The sequence below is a fragment of the Glandiceps talaboti genome, chromosome 23, assembly GCF_964340395.1.
Source record: "Glandiceps talaboti chromosome 23, keGlaTala1.1, whole genome shotgun sequence".
In the NCBI taxonomy this organism is placed as follows: Eukaryota; Metazoa; Hemichordata; class Enteropneusta; family Spengelidae; genus Glandiceps; species Glandiceps talaboti.
The window spans coordinates 5,812,793-5,828,515 of NC_135571.1; the positions used below are offsets into that span (position 1 = coordinate 5,812,793).

At 32.8% G+C, this 15,723-nt stretch overlaps 1 protein-coding gene across 1 annotated transcript in view; it reads right to left on the reverse strand.

The window, feature by feature from the left end:
• The window catches only part of LOC144453197 (uncharacterized), a 67,933-nt gene extending 54,772 nt beyond the window's left edge, over nucleotides 1-13,161 (reverse strand). The window contains exons 1-6 of the mRNA XM_078144473.1: nucleotides 13,056-13,161; nucleotides 11,346-11,443; nucleotides 10,643-10,747; nucleotides 9,530-9,634; nucleotides 8,418-8,522; nucleotides 6,303-6,401 (exon numbers count right to left, since the gene is read on the reverse strand). Coding sequence (XP_078000599.1) covers nucleotides 6,303-6,401; nucleotides 8,418-8,522; nucleotides 9,530-9,634; nucleotides 10,643-10,747; nucleotides 11,346-11,443; nucleotides 13,056-13,104 — 561 coding nt within the window. The 5' untranslated portion in view covers nucleotides 13,105-13,161. The remainder of the gene's footprint in view (nucleotides 1-6,302; nucleotides 6,402-8,417; nucleotides 8,523-9,529; nucleotides 9,635-10,642; nucleotides 10,748-11,345; nucleotides 11,444-13,055) is intronic.
• Between the last annotated feature and the right edge of the window lie 2,562 nt (nucleotides 13,162-15,723).

Sequence of the window (15,723 nt, forward strand, 5' to 3'; positions counted from 1 at the left end):
GTACAAAGTTTATATCTGACTAGTTGTTGATGTTTTGGTCCCATGAATCAGTGCCGCTGAAAGCAATATCTCGCAACTTGTAATGAAAGATGTTCTTACGCACTGAAACATAGTTCCACGGTTATAGTAAGGTATGCATAGATTTTTGACTTTATTGTAACATTTTATACCTTGTTTATGGTCAGTCTGTGGTAGATGTAGTTTTGAGACAATCAGATTGATATTTAGTACATATTTCCTTTCATACATCATGTAGTAATACAAAGAGTAGTGTATGTAAACAGATAGCACATTTTGTAACGAACGAAGATGAAGTAACATACTTGTCATCAATATTTACCTAGAGTGCCAGCTAAAAGGCCCACGAGGTAGTGTAACCTTTATATATTTGATTATTATAATGATAGAAACCATTTTGTTTCATAATTTGTTAGTATAGAGTGCTTATAAGTCTTACCAAGCACCAGTTTGTAATTACATTCAGCGTATACTTGACCATGTGTATTTCTAGGTCATGTAGTGTTTGTAATATGTTTCAAGTTCTCATGTAAGTTCCATTTGATTGATTCACCAGATCTTACGTTGGTGTAAGCAGAGTTCATTAATAAAGGAATACCATCAGTATAAAGACCGTGTTCGCCTAAGTTATTTAGTTGGTACCTCTACAGTCTTCATAAAATCCAAATGTACGTAGTCAAGATTTCAAAACTAAACAAGCGACCTATCGATCAGAAGAGCTCCGCTGTTGTTGTTTTTAGCACAACTGAACTTGTTCAGTAGTGCTATAGGGATCGTCCGGCGTCTGTCTGTCTGTGTGTGTGTGTGGATGTGTGTGTGTGTGTGTGTGTGTGTGTAAACAACTTAAAGTCAAAAACCGCTGAACCGATTGCCACGATATTTGGTGGGTCCATTACTTTGGGTGTCTAGTTGGGAAATTGTTCAAATCAAAATGATCGCATCACAGGTGTGTGATTTGGGTAAAAAAATGTGATTTTTGGTCAAAAAACTTAAACTCAGAAACTACTGGACAGATTGGTGCGAAATTTGGTGGGAACATTCTTAAGGGGGTGTAAAGTAAGATTTGTTCATGACGGGATGATTCCATCAGTGATATGCAAATTAGAGCTAAAAATGTGTCTTTTTGGTTAAAAATCTATAATTCTAAAACTACTGAGCAGATTGGGCTGAAATTTAATGGGAATGTATCTAGGGATGTATGGACGAAGAAATATTAAGCATACCATGATTCCATGAGTGATATGCAAATTAGGTGTAAAAATGTTCATTTTTGGTCAAAAACTTATATCTCAAAAAGTACTTGGTCAATTAGTCTGAAACTTGGCAAGATGTTTCTGAAACTGTTATTCTGCAGATTTTCTTAAAAACATTTTGACAAAATTGGCCCTAGCAACCATGACCACACCCTTTAGCAACAACCAAATGACAGTATATTTTGGTCAAATAACAACATCATCTGGTAAGCAAGTGAGTAAACATTCAAAAAATGTATGCAAATACCCTAGCAACCATGACCACGCCCATAGCAACAGCCAAACGGTGGTGTATTTCACAAAGATAACAATAGGGTTTAATAGATAATTGAATATACATCCAAAAAATGTATGTAAATTTGCATAGCAACAAGACCACGCGCATAACAACAGCCAAATAATCACGTATATTGCAAAGATAACAACAGGAATAGAAAGACAGATGAATAAACATTCAAAAAATGTATGCAAATACCCTAGTAACCATGACCACGCCCATAGCAACAGCCAAACGGTGGTGTATTTCACAAAGATAACAGGGTTTAATAGACAATTGAATAAACATTCAAAAAATGTATGTAAATTTTCCTAGCAACAAGACCACGCCCATAGCAACAGCCAAATGATCACGTATATTGCAAAGACAATATCAGGAATTCATACACAAGTGAACAAAAACATACACAAATGTATGCAAATATATCTAACAACATGACCACGCCCATAGCAACAGCCAAATGATAGCATTTATCGTAAAGATAGCAACATGGTTGGATAGGCAACTGGATAGTTATTCAGCAAATAAACACCTATTGTTAGCATGGACTAGCATATGGATAAATATTTTTAAAAACTACAGTTGTGCTACAACGCCATTGGCGGTATTTTTTATTTTATTTTTTATTTTGGTGACATGTAGAAGTGGTTCAGTTCTTCAGCTCTTCACTATGCAGTTTTGTTTTAGCGATGCAATAAAGTGGTTAGTGGTTTCATATGATGTCTCACTATAAAACACATTTTACACAGAAGTTGGTAATGTATTGTACTTTTATACCATAGTCACCATTTTATAACAAAAATCTTCTGTTATGAAAAATTGCACAAAATCTCAGAAAAAAAATGACTGGGAAATGCACACATGAAAAGGAAAAAAAGAGGATTTTGAGGTTGGCTATAAATAATTCCAGTGTCTTACAGATGTAACCCTGGAAAATTTTAATGTTGAATGAAATAAACTAGGGATCTAAAATAATTTTGAGGCAAATTGAATTTCAATTTTCTAACAAATTTACCAAGTCAACAACATTCAACTTGTACTAGTTGTAGTAGATATATATAGGGAAGAAATGTATTAATCGCCATCTTAGTTTCCGTACGGCGACAATCCCAAGTACCCGGAAGAGAGTCATTCTCAGCCATACGTTACAGTGGTAACACTCGTTCATGTTCGATTACCTTTCATAAAGAAAACACAACGAAATGGTTGAAGTGATCTTTTTTTTAATTTCTTTTCATCACAACAACAAAATCTGTGTGATCAAAAGTGTTGTAAACTAAACCAGAAAGAATTATCGGACTGGCTAAACTTCCCGATGAACTGGAGTAAGGTCCAAGTCCAAGTAAGCCCCGATAGTACGTGAGAAAATCGTCTCAAACTAGCGATACAACTTTCAAAATATAACTTGACATGTCTTCATTTGTTAGAGTTATACAATTCAAGACGGGTTTTCACTCAAAAGCAACTGTTACAATTTTGTGAATAATGACACTCTGAACGCAGCGATTTCTCGGACGACGTTACCACTGCACTGTAATGTATGGCTGACAACGACTTGCTTCCGGGTTAGTCCTTCGTGCATCCGGGTACTTGGGATTGTCGTGCATTACCACATTGGCAATTTTGATGCTGTAATTTTGCCACCAATATTGATCGTACAAAAACAAAACTCCATAAATGAACCACAAAGTACTTTCCCTTTCAAAATGTGGTAATTTTAGAAAGAGTATTATCGTTTTTATTGACGACTGACTCTGTCAAAAATAGTTCCATACACTTCAGTTCAGGCATGCACGACTTCTCACTTGATCGTGAGGTGCGTATACTGGAATGAACCATTCTGTAGGAGGGTGCAAAATTTGGATTTGGAGTTTACAACCCTGTTTCGAACAAACACTTGTCATTTGGGCGCCCAATGCATAGAATTATGACTATAGCACATATTACATTGCTTGTTTGACGTCAATAGTGTCTTTTGAAAAGTGGCAGTTTACCTAAAGTCTGATTTCCAGTATGGCGTCGGCCATAATGCTCATTAACATATTCATTTTTTCTTTAAATTACAAAAAAAAATCATATAAAATAGAAAAGAAGATGTGCTGACTTGAAATTAACAAATCTGAGTAAGCTACCCCCTGCGCATCAACACACCAGATATCAAAGCATTCTGACAAGAAGTACGTAAGGAGATGATGAAAATGTCATTTTATGAAAAAAAATCATAAAAAATTGAAAATGGCACAAATCAACTTGGCATGAACAAATCTGAATAGCCTCCCCCCAGGGAACATGCACACCAAATATCGAAGAATTCTGACTGTCACTTTCGGAGAAGATGATGAAAGTATAAAAGTTTGATGGACACCTATGATTCACTCTACTCTCTATACTCTATACAACCTATACCTAAAGCTACACTTTCAGCTTTCGCTGACAGCGGAGCTAATGAAAAGTTGCAGATATGTCTTTTTTCGGTGTTTACATATGGTGAACTTGCCATATATTTGCATGATTATGGTATATTGTCTATATATCACACTTTCTCATCTGTAAAAGCAATGTAAAAGTTTTGTTTGTTCTTATGTAATATTTTTGGCATACCATGATAACATAAGGATTCCTGTCAATTTATGTAAGTTGAAAATATTGTATTCATGACCATTTTGCAAGCTAGGTCTAGTGTGGTATACTGCAGTAGAATAACAACACTTATACTAGACATAGGAGCAGTCACTTTCACCACATATACCCACATAAAACCCACATATACATTTTCTAGTGATGTCTCCGACTCTCCATACAGTGAAATTTCATACATATTTATATGGTAGTGTTATGTTGTCTGTCTGGCCACACTTTGTTTCAATAAGAGTGTTACAAACAATCTTAAACGTTTTGAGTTTCTTTTAATGAGACATTTTGGTTATGCCAATATAATATGGATTCCCATTAATTTATGGAAGTTATAAATGTTTTATTTAACTTAGTGTTCTGCCTTTTCCATAATAATGAATTATAATGATAGTGAATATTATAATCTCATCCAGCCAACTTAGATTATTTATTTATTTATCATACCTTATTCACATAAACTATCAAATGTAGGAGTAGTGATTTAATTGTTGCTAAAATTAATATATTTGTATTCATAGAGTCATAATAAGTACTCAACTTTTCAAAACTAAATGAAAAGTGACAGATATGTCTTCCTCCGGAGTTAACATTATGCTGAAGTTTGTGTTCTCCATTTTCCATAATAATGAATTGTGATTGGGAAAATTATATTCTAATCCAGCCAACTTGGATTATTCATTAATTATCATATCTTATTGACATAAACTATTGAATGTACAAGTGTTGATTAAAGTGTTGTTGGAAATAATATTTTTGTACAGTTATCTTTGTCTTCATAGAATTCATAGTAAGTAGTCAAGATTTCAAAACTACATCAAAAGTGGCAAATATGTCTTTCACTGCTGTTAACATATGCTGAAAATGCGAAATATGTGCATAATTATGGTATATTGTCTATTTGTCACACTTTGTCATCTGTAGAAGCAATCTAAAAGTTTTATTTTTTCTTATTTTTTCTTGTTTTATTGGTATGCCAATATGATATGGATTCCTGTTAATTTATGTAAGTTGTAAATATTATATTTATTTAATGTTATCCGTTTTCAGATTCATGGTATATCTGAATATATTCTTGGACTTCATATCTATTCATAGAATAATAACAGTACCATGCATATGTTGTCTGTTTAATAACAGTTGTACAAACAATCTTTAAGATTATACGTTTGGTTTTAGGGAGAATATTAAGTATAACAATATAATGTGAATTTTCATTTATTTATTAGGAGTTATTATTCATTTTATTTGAAGTTACTTTATCGAAGACAATAATTATCATATCTTATTCACATCAACTATTGAATGTACAAGTGATGATTAAAGTGTTGTTGAAAAAAAGATTTTTGTACATTTTATCTTTGTCTTCATATAGAATCCAATGTAAGTAGTCAAGATTTTTAAACCAAATGAAAAGTGGCAGATATGTCTTTTTTCGGTGTTTACATATGGTGAACTTGCCATATATTTGCATGATTATGGTATATTGTCTATATATCACACTTTCTCATCTGTAAAAGCAATGTAAAAGTTTTGTTTGTTCTTATGTAATATTTTTGGCATACCATGATAACATAAGGATTCCTGTCAATTTATGTAAGTTGAAAATATTGTATTCATGACCATTTTGCAAGCTAGGTCTAGTGTGGTATACTGCAGTAGAATAACAACACTTATACTAGACATAGGAGCAGTCACTTTCACTTTCAAATATAATACAGGTGATTTTAGTGTCATCAAATTTAAACTGAAACAGCCCTTATTCCTACAGGTATTCCTACAGATAAATTTAAATATGGCTAACTCTTGTTCATTACTGACATTTAATCAGTGATTGTACTATGTGATGTCAATATGTACATTTAATGTTAAGAAGTGGTGATTTTTATCAGTGTCAGACACACAACATAAGGAATCATATTATGGTATGGGTAAAGAAGATACTAACAAAAACAATAATGGATTCCAATTTCATTTATGCAACTTGAAAATATTTTATTCATTTAATGTTATCAGTTTTGCAGGTTCATTGTTTATCTGAATGCATTCTTGGACTTCATATCTATTCATAGAATAATAGCAGTATGATGCATATTATAAATCATAAAATAAATCCTACTTACTCCATCTGTGGCTTCAATATCTGCACCTTTATGTAACAGTGTCTGCACAACAGTATTATGTCCATTTCCCGAGGCTAGGAGTAGAGAATTTTTTCTTTCCTGTGAAGTATAATGAATGTATCATATTGTCATTCAATTTATTACTTGGATTATTCCTTTTTAAATACCTTATTCACATAAACTATTGAATATACAAATGATAACTTAAGACTTGAAAAGACTTTTACATACATGTAGAATCAATCTAGTATAGTTAGTCAACAATTTAAAAGTACAAGAAAACCCACATATACATTTTCTAGTGATGTCTCCGACTCTCCATACAGTGAAATTTCATACATATTTATATGGTAGTGTTATGTTGTCTGTCTGGCCACACTTTGTTTCAATAAGAGTGTTACAAACAATCTTAAACGTTTTGAGTTTCTTTTAATGAGACATTTTGGTTATGCCAATATAATATGGATTCCCATTAATTTATGGAAGTTATAAATGTTTTATTTTACTTAGTGTTCTGCCTTTTCCATAATAATGAATTATAATGATAGTGAATATTATAATCTCATCCAGCCAACTTAGATTATTTATTTATTTATCATACCTTATTCACATAAACTATCAAATGTAGGAGTAGTGATTTAATTGTTGCTAAAATTAATATATTTGTATTCATAGAGTCATAATAAGTACTCAACTTTTCAAAACTAAATGAAAAGTGACAGATATGTCTTCCTCTGGTGTTAACATTATGCTGAAGTTTGTGTTCTCCATTTTCCATAATAATGAATTGTGATTGGGAATATTATATTCTAATCCAGCCAACTTGGATTATTCATTAATTATCATATCTTATTGACATAAACTATTGAATGTACAAGTGATGATTAAAGTGTTGTTGAAAATAATATTTTTGTACAGTTATCTTTGTCTTTATAGAATTCATAGTAAACTAAGTCAAGATTTCAAAACTACATCAAAAGTGGCAGATATGTCTTTCACTGCTGTTAACATATGCTGAAAATGCGAAATATGTGCATAATTATGGTATATTGTCTATTTGTCACACTTTGTCATCTGTAGAAGCAATCTAAAAGTTTTATTTTTTCTTATTTTTTCTTGTTTTATTGGTATGCCAATATGATATGGATTCCTGTTAATTTATGTAAGTTGTAAATATTATATTTATTTAATGTTATCCGTTTTCAGATTCATGGTATATCTGAATATATTCTTGGACTTCATATCTATTCATAGAATAATAACAGTACCATGCATATGTTGTCTGTTTAATAACAGTTGTACAAACAATCTTTAAGATTATACGTTTGGTTTTAGGGAGAATATTAAGTATAACAATATAATGTGAATTTTCATTTATTTATTAGGAGTTATTATTCATTTTATTTGAAGTTACTTTATCGAAGACAATAATTATCATATCTTATTCACATCAACTATTGAATGTACAAGTGATGATTAAAGTGTTGTTGAAAAAAAGATTTTTGTACATTTTATCTTTGTCTTCATATAGAATCCAATGTAAGTAGTCAAGATTTTTAAACCAAATGAAAAGTGGCAGATATGTCGTTCACCGGTGTTTACATATGATGAACTTGCCAAATATTTGCATGATTATGGATAGCTATTTCAGTATTTGTTAGACTTTGTCATCTGTAGAAGCAATCTAAAAGATTTGTTTAACTTTATGCAGTATTTCGGGTATGCCAATATAATATGGATTCATATTAATTTGATGTAAGTTGTAAATATTATATTTATTTAATGTTATCCATTTTTCAGGTTCATGGTTTATCTGAATATATTCTTGGACTTCATATCTATTCATAGAATAACAAGAGTATCATGCATATGTTTAATCACAGTTGTACAAACAATCATTAAGATTATAAGTTTTGGTTTTTAGGGACAGTATTAGGTATAACAACATAATGTGAATTTTCATTTACTTATTTTGAGTTGTAAATATTTCATATCATTCATTTAGAGATATCAGTTTTGTAGGATCATTTTCACCTGAATGCATTTTTAGAATTAACATCTATTTACACAATGATAACAGTGAGGTCTATACATTATAGCTGTAATTAGACTTACAAAGCATGTTGTTTTAACTTCAATCATTGCACCTTTCTCCAACAGTGTCTGCACAACAGCATCGTGACCATTTTCGGAAGCTAGATGTAGTGCGGTATAATTATCCTGCAATAGAAATAACAATGCATATATTACACTAACAGTCAGTCACTTTCACTTTCAAATAAAATACAGGTGATTTTAGTGTCATCAAATTTAAACTGAAACAGCCCTTATTCCTACAGGTATTCCTATAGATATATTTAAATTGGCTGACTCTTGTTCATTATTAACATATGATCAGTGTAGTGATATCTCACACCTCATGATGTCAGTGTATGCATTTCATATGCATTTGACATTCTAAGAAAGTGATGACATTTTATCAGTGTTAGACACAGAACATGAGGAATCATAGTAGTAGTGAAGTTACTTTATCGTAGAGAATAATTATCATATCTTATTCACATAAACTATTGAATGTACAAGTGATGATTAAAGTGTTGTTGAAAAAAAGATTTTTGTACATTTTATCTTTGTCTTCATATAGAATCCAATGTAAGTAGTCAAGATTTTTAAACCAAATGAAAAGCGGCAGATATGTCGTTCACCGGTGTTTACATATGATGAACTTGCCAAATATTTGCATGATTATGGATAGCTATTTCAGTATTTGTTAGACTTTGTCATCTGTAGAAGCAATCTAAAAGATTTGTTTAACTTTATGCAGTAATTCGGGTATGCCAATATAATATGGATTCATATTAATTTGATGTAAGTTGTAAATATTATATTTATTTAATGTTATCCATTTTCAGGTTCATGGTTTATCTGAATATATTCTTGAACTTCATATCTATTCATAGAATAACAAGAGTATCATGCATATGTTTAATCATAGTTGTACAAACAATCATTAAGATTATAAGTTTTGGTTTTTAGGGAGAATATTAGGTATAACAACATAATGTGAATTTACATTTACTTATTTTGAGTAGTAAATATTTCATATCATTCATTTAGAGATATCAGTTTTGTAGGATCATTTTCACCTGAATGCATTTTTAGAATTAACATCTATTTACAGAATGATAACAGTGAGGTGTTTACATTATAGCTGTAATTAGACTTACAAAGCATGCTGATTTTGCTTCAATCTTTGCACCTTTCTCCAACAGTGTCTGCACAACAGCACCATGACCATTTTTGGAAGCTAGGTGTAGTGCGGTATAATTATCCTGCAATAGAAATAACAATGCATATATTACACTAACAGTCAGTCACTTTCACTTTCAAATAAAATACAGGTGATTTTAGTGTCATCAAAAATAAACTGAAACAGCCCTATAGTCCTACAAGTATTCCTATAGATAGATTTAAATTGGCTGACTTGTTCATTGCTAACATATGATCAGTGTAGTGATATCTCACACCTCATGATGTCAGTGTATGCATTTCATATGCATTTAACATTCTAAGAAAGTGATGGACATTTTATCAGTGTTCGACACAGAACATGAGGAATCATAGTAGTAGTGAAGTTACTTTATCGTAGAGAATAATTATCATATCTTATTCACATAAACTATTGAATGTACAAGTGATGATTAAAGTGTTGTTGAAAAAAAGATTTTTGTACATTTTATCTTTGTCTTCATATAGAATCCAATGTAAGTAGTCAAGATTTTTAAACTAAATGAAAAGTGGCAGATATGTCGTTCACCGGTGTTTACATATGATGAACTTGCCAAATATTTGCATGATTATGGATAGCTATTTCAGTATTTGTTAGACTTTGTCATCTGTAGAAGCAATCTAAAAGATTTGTTTAACTTTATGCAGTATTTCGGGTATGCCAATATAATATGGATTCATATTAATTTGACGTAAGTTGTAAATATTATATTTATTTAATGTTATCCATTTTTCAGGTTCATGGTTTATCTGAATATATTCTTGGACTTCATATCTATTCATAGAATAACAAGAGTATCATGCATATGTTTAATCACAGTTGTACAAACAATCATTAAGATTATAAGTTTTGGTTTTTAGGGAGAATATTAGGTATAACAACATAATGTGAATTTTCATTTACTTATTTTGAGTTGTAAATATTTCATATCATTCATTTAGAGATATCAGTTTTGTAGGATCATTTTCACCTGAATGCATTTTTAGAATTAACATCTATTTACAGAATGATAACAGTGAGGTCCATACATTATAGCTGTAATTAGACTTACCAAGTCTGTTGTTTTTGCTTCAATCTTTGCACCTTTCTCCAACAGTGTCAGCACAACAGCATCATGACCATTTTTGGAAGCTAGGTGTAGTGCGGTATAATCAGACTGCAGTAGAAATAATAATGCATATATTACACTTAGAGTCAGTCACTTTCACTTTCAAATATAATACAGGTGATTTTAGTGTCATCAAAAGTAAACTGAAACAGCCCTATAGTCCTACATGTATTTCTATAGATAGATTTAAATATGGCTGACTCTTGTTCATTATTATGATATAACCAGTATAATGATATATCACACCACATGATGTCAGTATTTTCATTTCATATGCATTTAACATTCTAAGAAAGTGATGACATTTTATCAGAGTTAGACACAGAACATGAATCATAGTAGTAGTGAAGTTACTTTATTGTGGAGTCTAGTTTTTGAAGTGACTATGTCGTTTTTGTCATCAACGTAATGATGTTATGCCATTTGGAATCAAGTATCAATTTCTTTTCTACTATGAGGAATCTTATTGTGGTATTGGTAAGGAAGAAATTAAACCACTATTTTATCAGAATGGACAAACTTCATAAAACTAAACAAATTCAAACTAAACATCTTCTCACTTCACTAGTAGGGCCATGAGAAGATAATATTTTATATTCAACATCTAAACTTTGTTCTTCAACTATATTGTCAAATATACACTTACGTTGTAATATTTTGATTTCGTTGATTCAATATCTGCCCCTTCCTCCAATGACCTCTTTACACCTTCATCGTCTCCAGCTTCAGCTGCATCTAATAATGCTTTGTTTTTATCAAGAAAGAATTTTAAAAGATTAGTATTCAATTTTAGATAATTAATGGATATAAATATATTGCTAACAACACACACAGTCAAATTGAATCTTTGTCTACATATTGTACTAATATCAGGTTGTCTTTTTATGGACTTGGCATGTCTGACTGTTTTACAGAAGTAGAACTGAACAGAAATGTTTTTGTTTATAGCTATATGTCTTTGATATTTTGACATGCTTTGATATGAACGGTTTATTCTCATTAAGTTTTGTTTGCTTTTTACATGTTCCTCAGCAACTCTATCTTTATAGGTCAATATTTTCCACATTACATGGTATACAGTATGAATAAATCTTAAATTATAAATTTGAAAAATCACTGAGTATGTAAGAATGTAGACTGAATGAGTTGATATTCAGTTAGATTCTTACAGCAAGACACAAAAATGACTCGAGCATTCAATATCAATAGCTTACAAATGATCATTTCAAAGTACAGTACCAAGTTCAAAATGGGCTGGTCGATTTCTTCACAGCGCCCTCTATGTACAGTTTGGTTTAATTTGATCACATTTGTTTTTCTAATCACCAATGAAAATTCTTTTCATATATCACACCCCCTATTTCCACAACTGAAATGCACCCTTTTCATAGTATATGCAAACACTGATTTACAGTTACAGGAGTGATCATAGCCCTTTACAATTATTACCCTTAGCATAGATCTATATGTCGGCGCAACAGTCCAAAAAACATCCTCAACTCCCTGCCCTGGTGAACATACAATCCATTGCAGCCTCTGTAAGCGCATACGATTAAAGCATTCACATAATTTATATTGACCTCTATCCTTTTAAGTCCCTAAGTACTGAAAATCATTGATTATCCAAATTGATCATTAAAACTAAAAGCTGCATCAACAAGCCTTTCAGGATATACGTCCTTTTTTAAAAATATGTACCAAATTATATTCAATTTGACGCATGTATTCTTAAGATATAGCCTGATTACTGAAAATCATTAATTATGCAAATGAGCTATATTATCAAACTTTATATGACACATGCACTTTGTTACCACCAATGTATGTACCAAATTATATAGCATTTAAAGCATGCACTTTTCATCCCTAAATTACAACCTGCTTACAGTATAAATGTCCTCCCGCTGTATCCACATGCCCACTCCCAATATACAAAAACTATAGCTGTGTCCATCCCATTTCTCTCTCTCCCCCTATATCTGAATACTCCCTACTACCCTCTTCCATCATTCAGCATTGCCAGTACCTTTACCTTCCCCCCTTCCTTATCCACACAGTCTGAAATATAAGCTTTGTCCACTTAAATATTGGATGTTTTCCCTGATCGACCCACGACAACAAAATACCTCCCACTGAAAAATCGTGTACGTACGGACAGCTTTTTGCACGATAGCTTTATTGGCTGCACCTGACAATATTTAGTAAGTCTGGAGTGATCAGTTTGCTCAGTGACTCCCACTAACACAGAAATACAGTTTACTCCAGCATTACTCGACAATTGTTCTCTGACTTGAAATGCAGTGAATTTAACTGTTTTGAAAAACCACAAAATGTGCGAAAATGTTTAATAGCTTACCTCTAATCACATGAAAGTTACTTATTTGTGGTTGAAGAAAGCTCATCATTGTCACTGATAACTAGTACATAGTTATGATGCCCATGATTAATCCTGGAGGATATCGGATATCAGAATGTTTTGGTATAATAGATAAAGTCTGGAAATCAAATCGGAATGAAAATAACTATGATAAAGCAATGCTTGTTGTGGCAATAGCAGTCTCATGGTAAAAAGTTACTCCGGTTTTAAGTCCCCAAGTCCAATCATAACATGTGCTACCAAGTACCACACTAAATGTTTATAGCAAATATCTTATAATGTTCAAAAATTGTCAAATTGACTCGTACACCAATGGGGGAGAGCGACATTTTCCCAAGCTAGAGCTTAGCGACTGTGAGTGAGCACGTTTTGGATGGTGCCGTAAAGGGGCATTTGTTTTTACGACAACGGAGCGTGGCAGATGTTCACAAACTCTATATTATAGGAGTAATAGTTATATGTTCATATTCGTTTATCTTTGAGAGATATTATCGATATGATAACTGATTTCACTAGTTAAGGAGATAACCCTATGTATATGAGTTATTACAGAACAATGATAAAATCTTTGACATACAGGTAATGATCATCGTCAATCAATCAATCAATCAATCAATCAATCAATCAATCAATCAATCAATCAATCAATCAGTCGATTGTTTATTTTAAGACCAATAAGGCCAAGGGCCAAAGCGCAAACAATGTTACAAATGTTTGAGTTCATTGAGGGAATTTCCTCTATCAATAAATGAAGCTAAATTATTGAAACAGGTTACATTATCAGAATTCAAAGTGAAATGAACTTATCATAGGAAGGGTTTAAATGTGATTCGCGTACACTGTCTTGATATGAGAAATAAGATGTACGCGTTTTGACGGGAGTGATGCATGTACATTAAAAGAAAGCAAAGAAAGACGACTTGTCTTGAAATACACGTCGGCTTTTCTTGCGTTCTAGCCATCAACATTAACATTTAAAAAAAAAAACACTGGAAAAAAGCAATAAAGGAAACAGTACAATAAAAATACGAGTTAGATGGATCCGGCGCGAGGCATACTCGAGCTAGAATACTACTGTAGATTGTTACGTTTTACAAGACACACTCAGAGAACGCCGAAGTTCAGATTGTGAAATTACACATTCTCTGCGAAAAAATGACCAGCACTTACGATTTCCTTTGCCTCTTTATGTTGTTAGAGTCACGCGATGCTGGATCTACATACGCCTATAAGTATTGTCATAGCTAGACTGTCGACAGTCGCTCGCGCCTTTTTTTCCTACGTTTTATCTAAACTTAAGTCGTCGCCGCGCTCCGATCCGGCGCAACACTACTATCATCGCCCTCTAGTCTGTATAATCGCATCCTGATATCGACAGCCGAAGGCCCGAGAGATCGGGCCTTCGGCCCTCGATATCAGTGTGCGATTATAGTAGTATTGCGCCGGATCGGAGCCTAGTCTTGCTGCTAGACGTTCGGGCTTTCTTTCGATGCTTTAACTATAAGCGAACGAAGTTCGCATGTGAGGGCCTGCCCGAACACGGATGTTCCATCCTCGATAGCGTTGTTCGGCTGCGTGTCGTATTTTATCGGAAGAACATCCGAGGGCTAGCTGATAGACTAATCGGAGCCCCGCATTGACTTATGTTTTAGGTAAAACGTAGGGAAAAAAGGCGCTAGCGACTGTCGACAGTCTATGTCATACCTTGTATGACGTCGACACACATGCACTTTCCTATTCGCTGATTGGCTAGATCTATACCGGAGATTCCCTTCCTCACGTGTTGGTCCTACCAAATGCAACCATTCTTGGAAATTTGAAATTGAATTGATTTTTTTTTGCTACTAACTTTGCAAATGAGTATTTTTACTGGCTGAGGAGGGGGGGGGGGTGTATTATCGGTAGATTATGTCCTAGTGTTAGAAAGTCATAAATTCGTAAATACCATCAGTTCCAAGGTATGTATTATTTTTCGAGTCTCTTGTAGATCGGAGTGCAGTTTTGCGTTAGATTAATGACGTCATCGGTCCGGGCTTATCAGCCTGCTCTGATCATGCTGATGGAGAAAGGGAGTTTAGACAGCGCCCACAACGACGGCTCTGTCAGTCTAGATAAAACTGAGACTGGGTAATCATCATAGTCGGACATATTTCAGAATAACATGTACTATTGTATACTTTACTCATGCTGCGCTTGCTGTATATAACCTCTGAAATAATATATCCAGTGTATAGATAGAATTCAGTTTGTTTGGGGAGAAATTTAGATAATTAAAAAAAACACCGACTGAGTACTCGAGTTAAAGCTCCGGCGCACCGTATCAACCATGGACCAGCAGAGCTACGCTCAGCAGCCGATATGTTATTGTTCAACCAATACTTATTGTTCAAGAAAACATACATTAATTTGAATTACAGAAAAAAAATTCAGTTAGGTTTTCAAAAATAATAAGGAAATAAATTCAACCCTGCTTTATCACCACTCATCACGTCAGAGTTTTATTTATCAGTTGCGAAAATAAGTGACCGACGAGCGACTGTCGACGTCCTAATACATGTAATACGTTTGCATAGCGTCTGACTCCTGCGGACTTCAATATCACACTATACTCAACTAGCTACTATGTTCAACTATTATAACTCAAGCA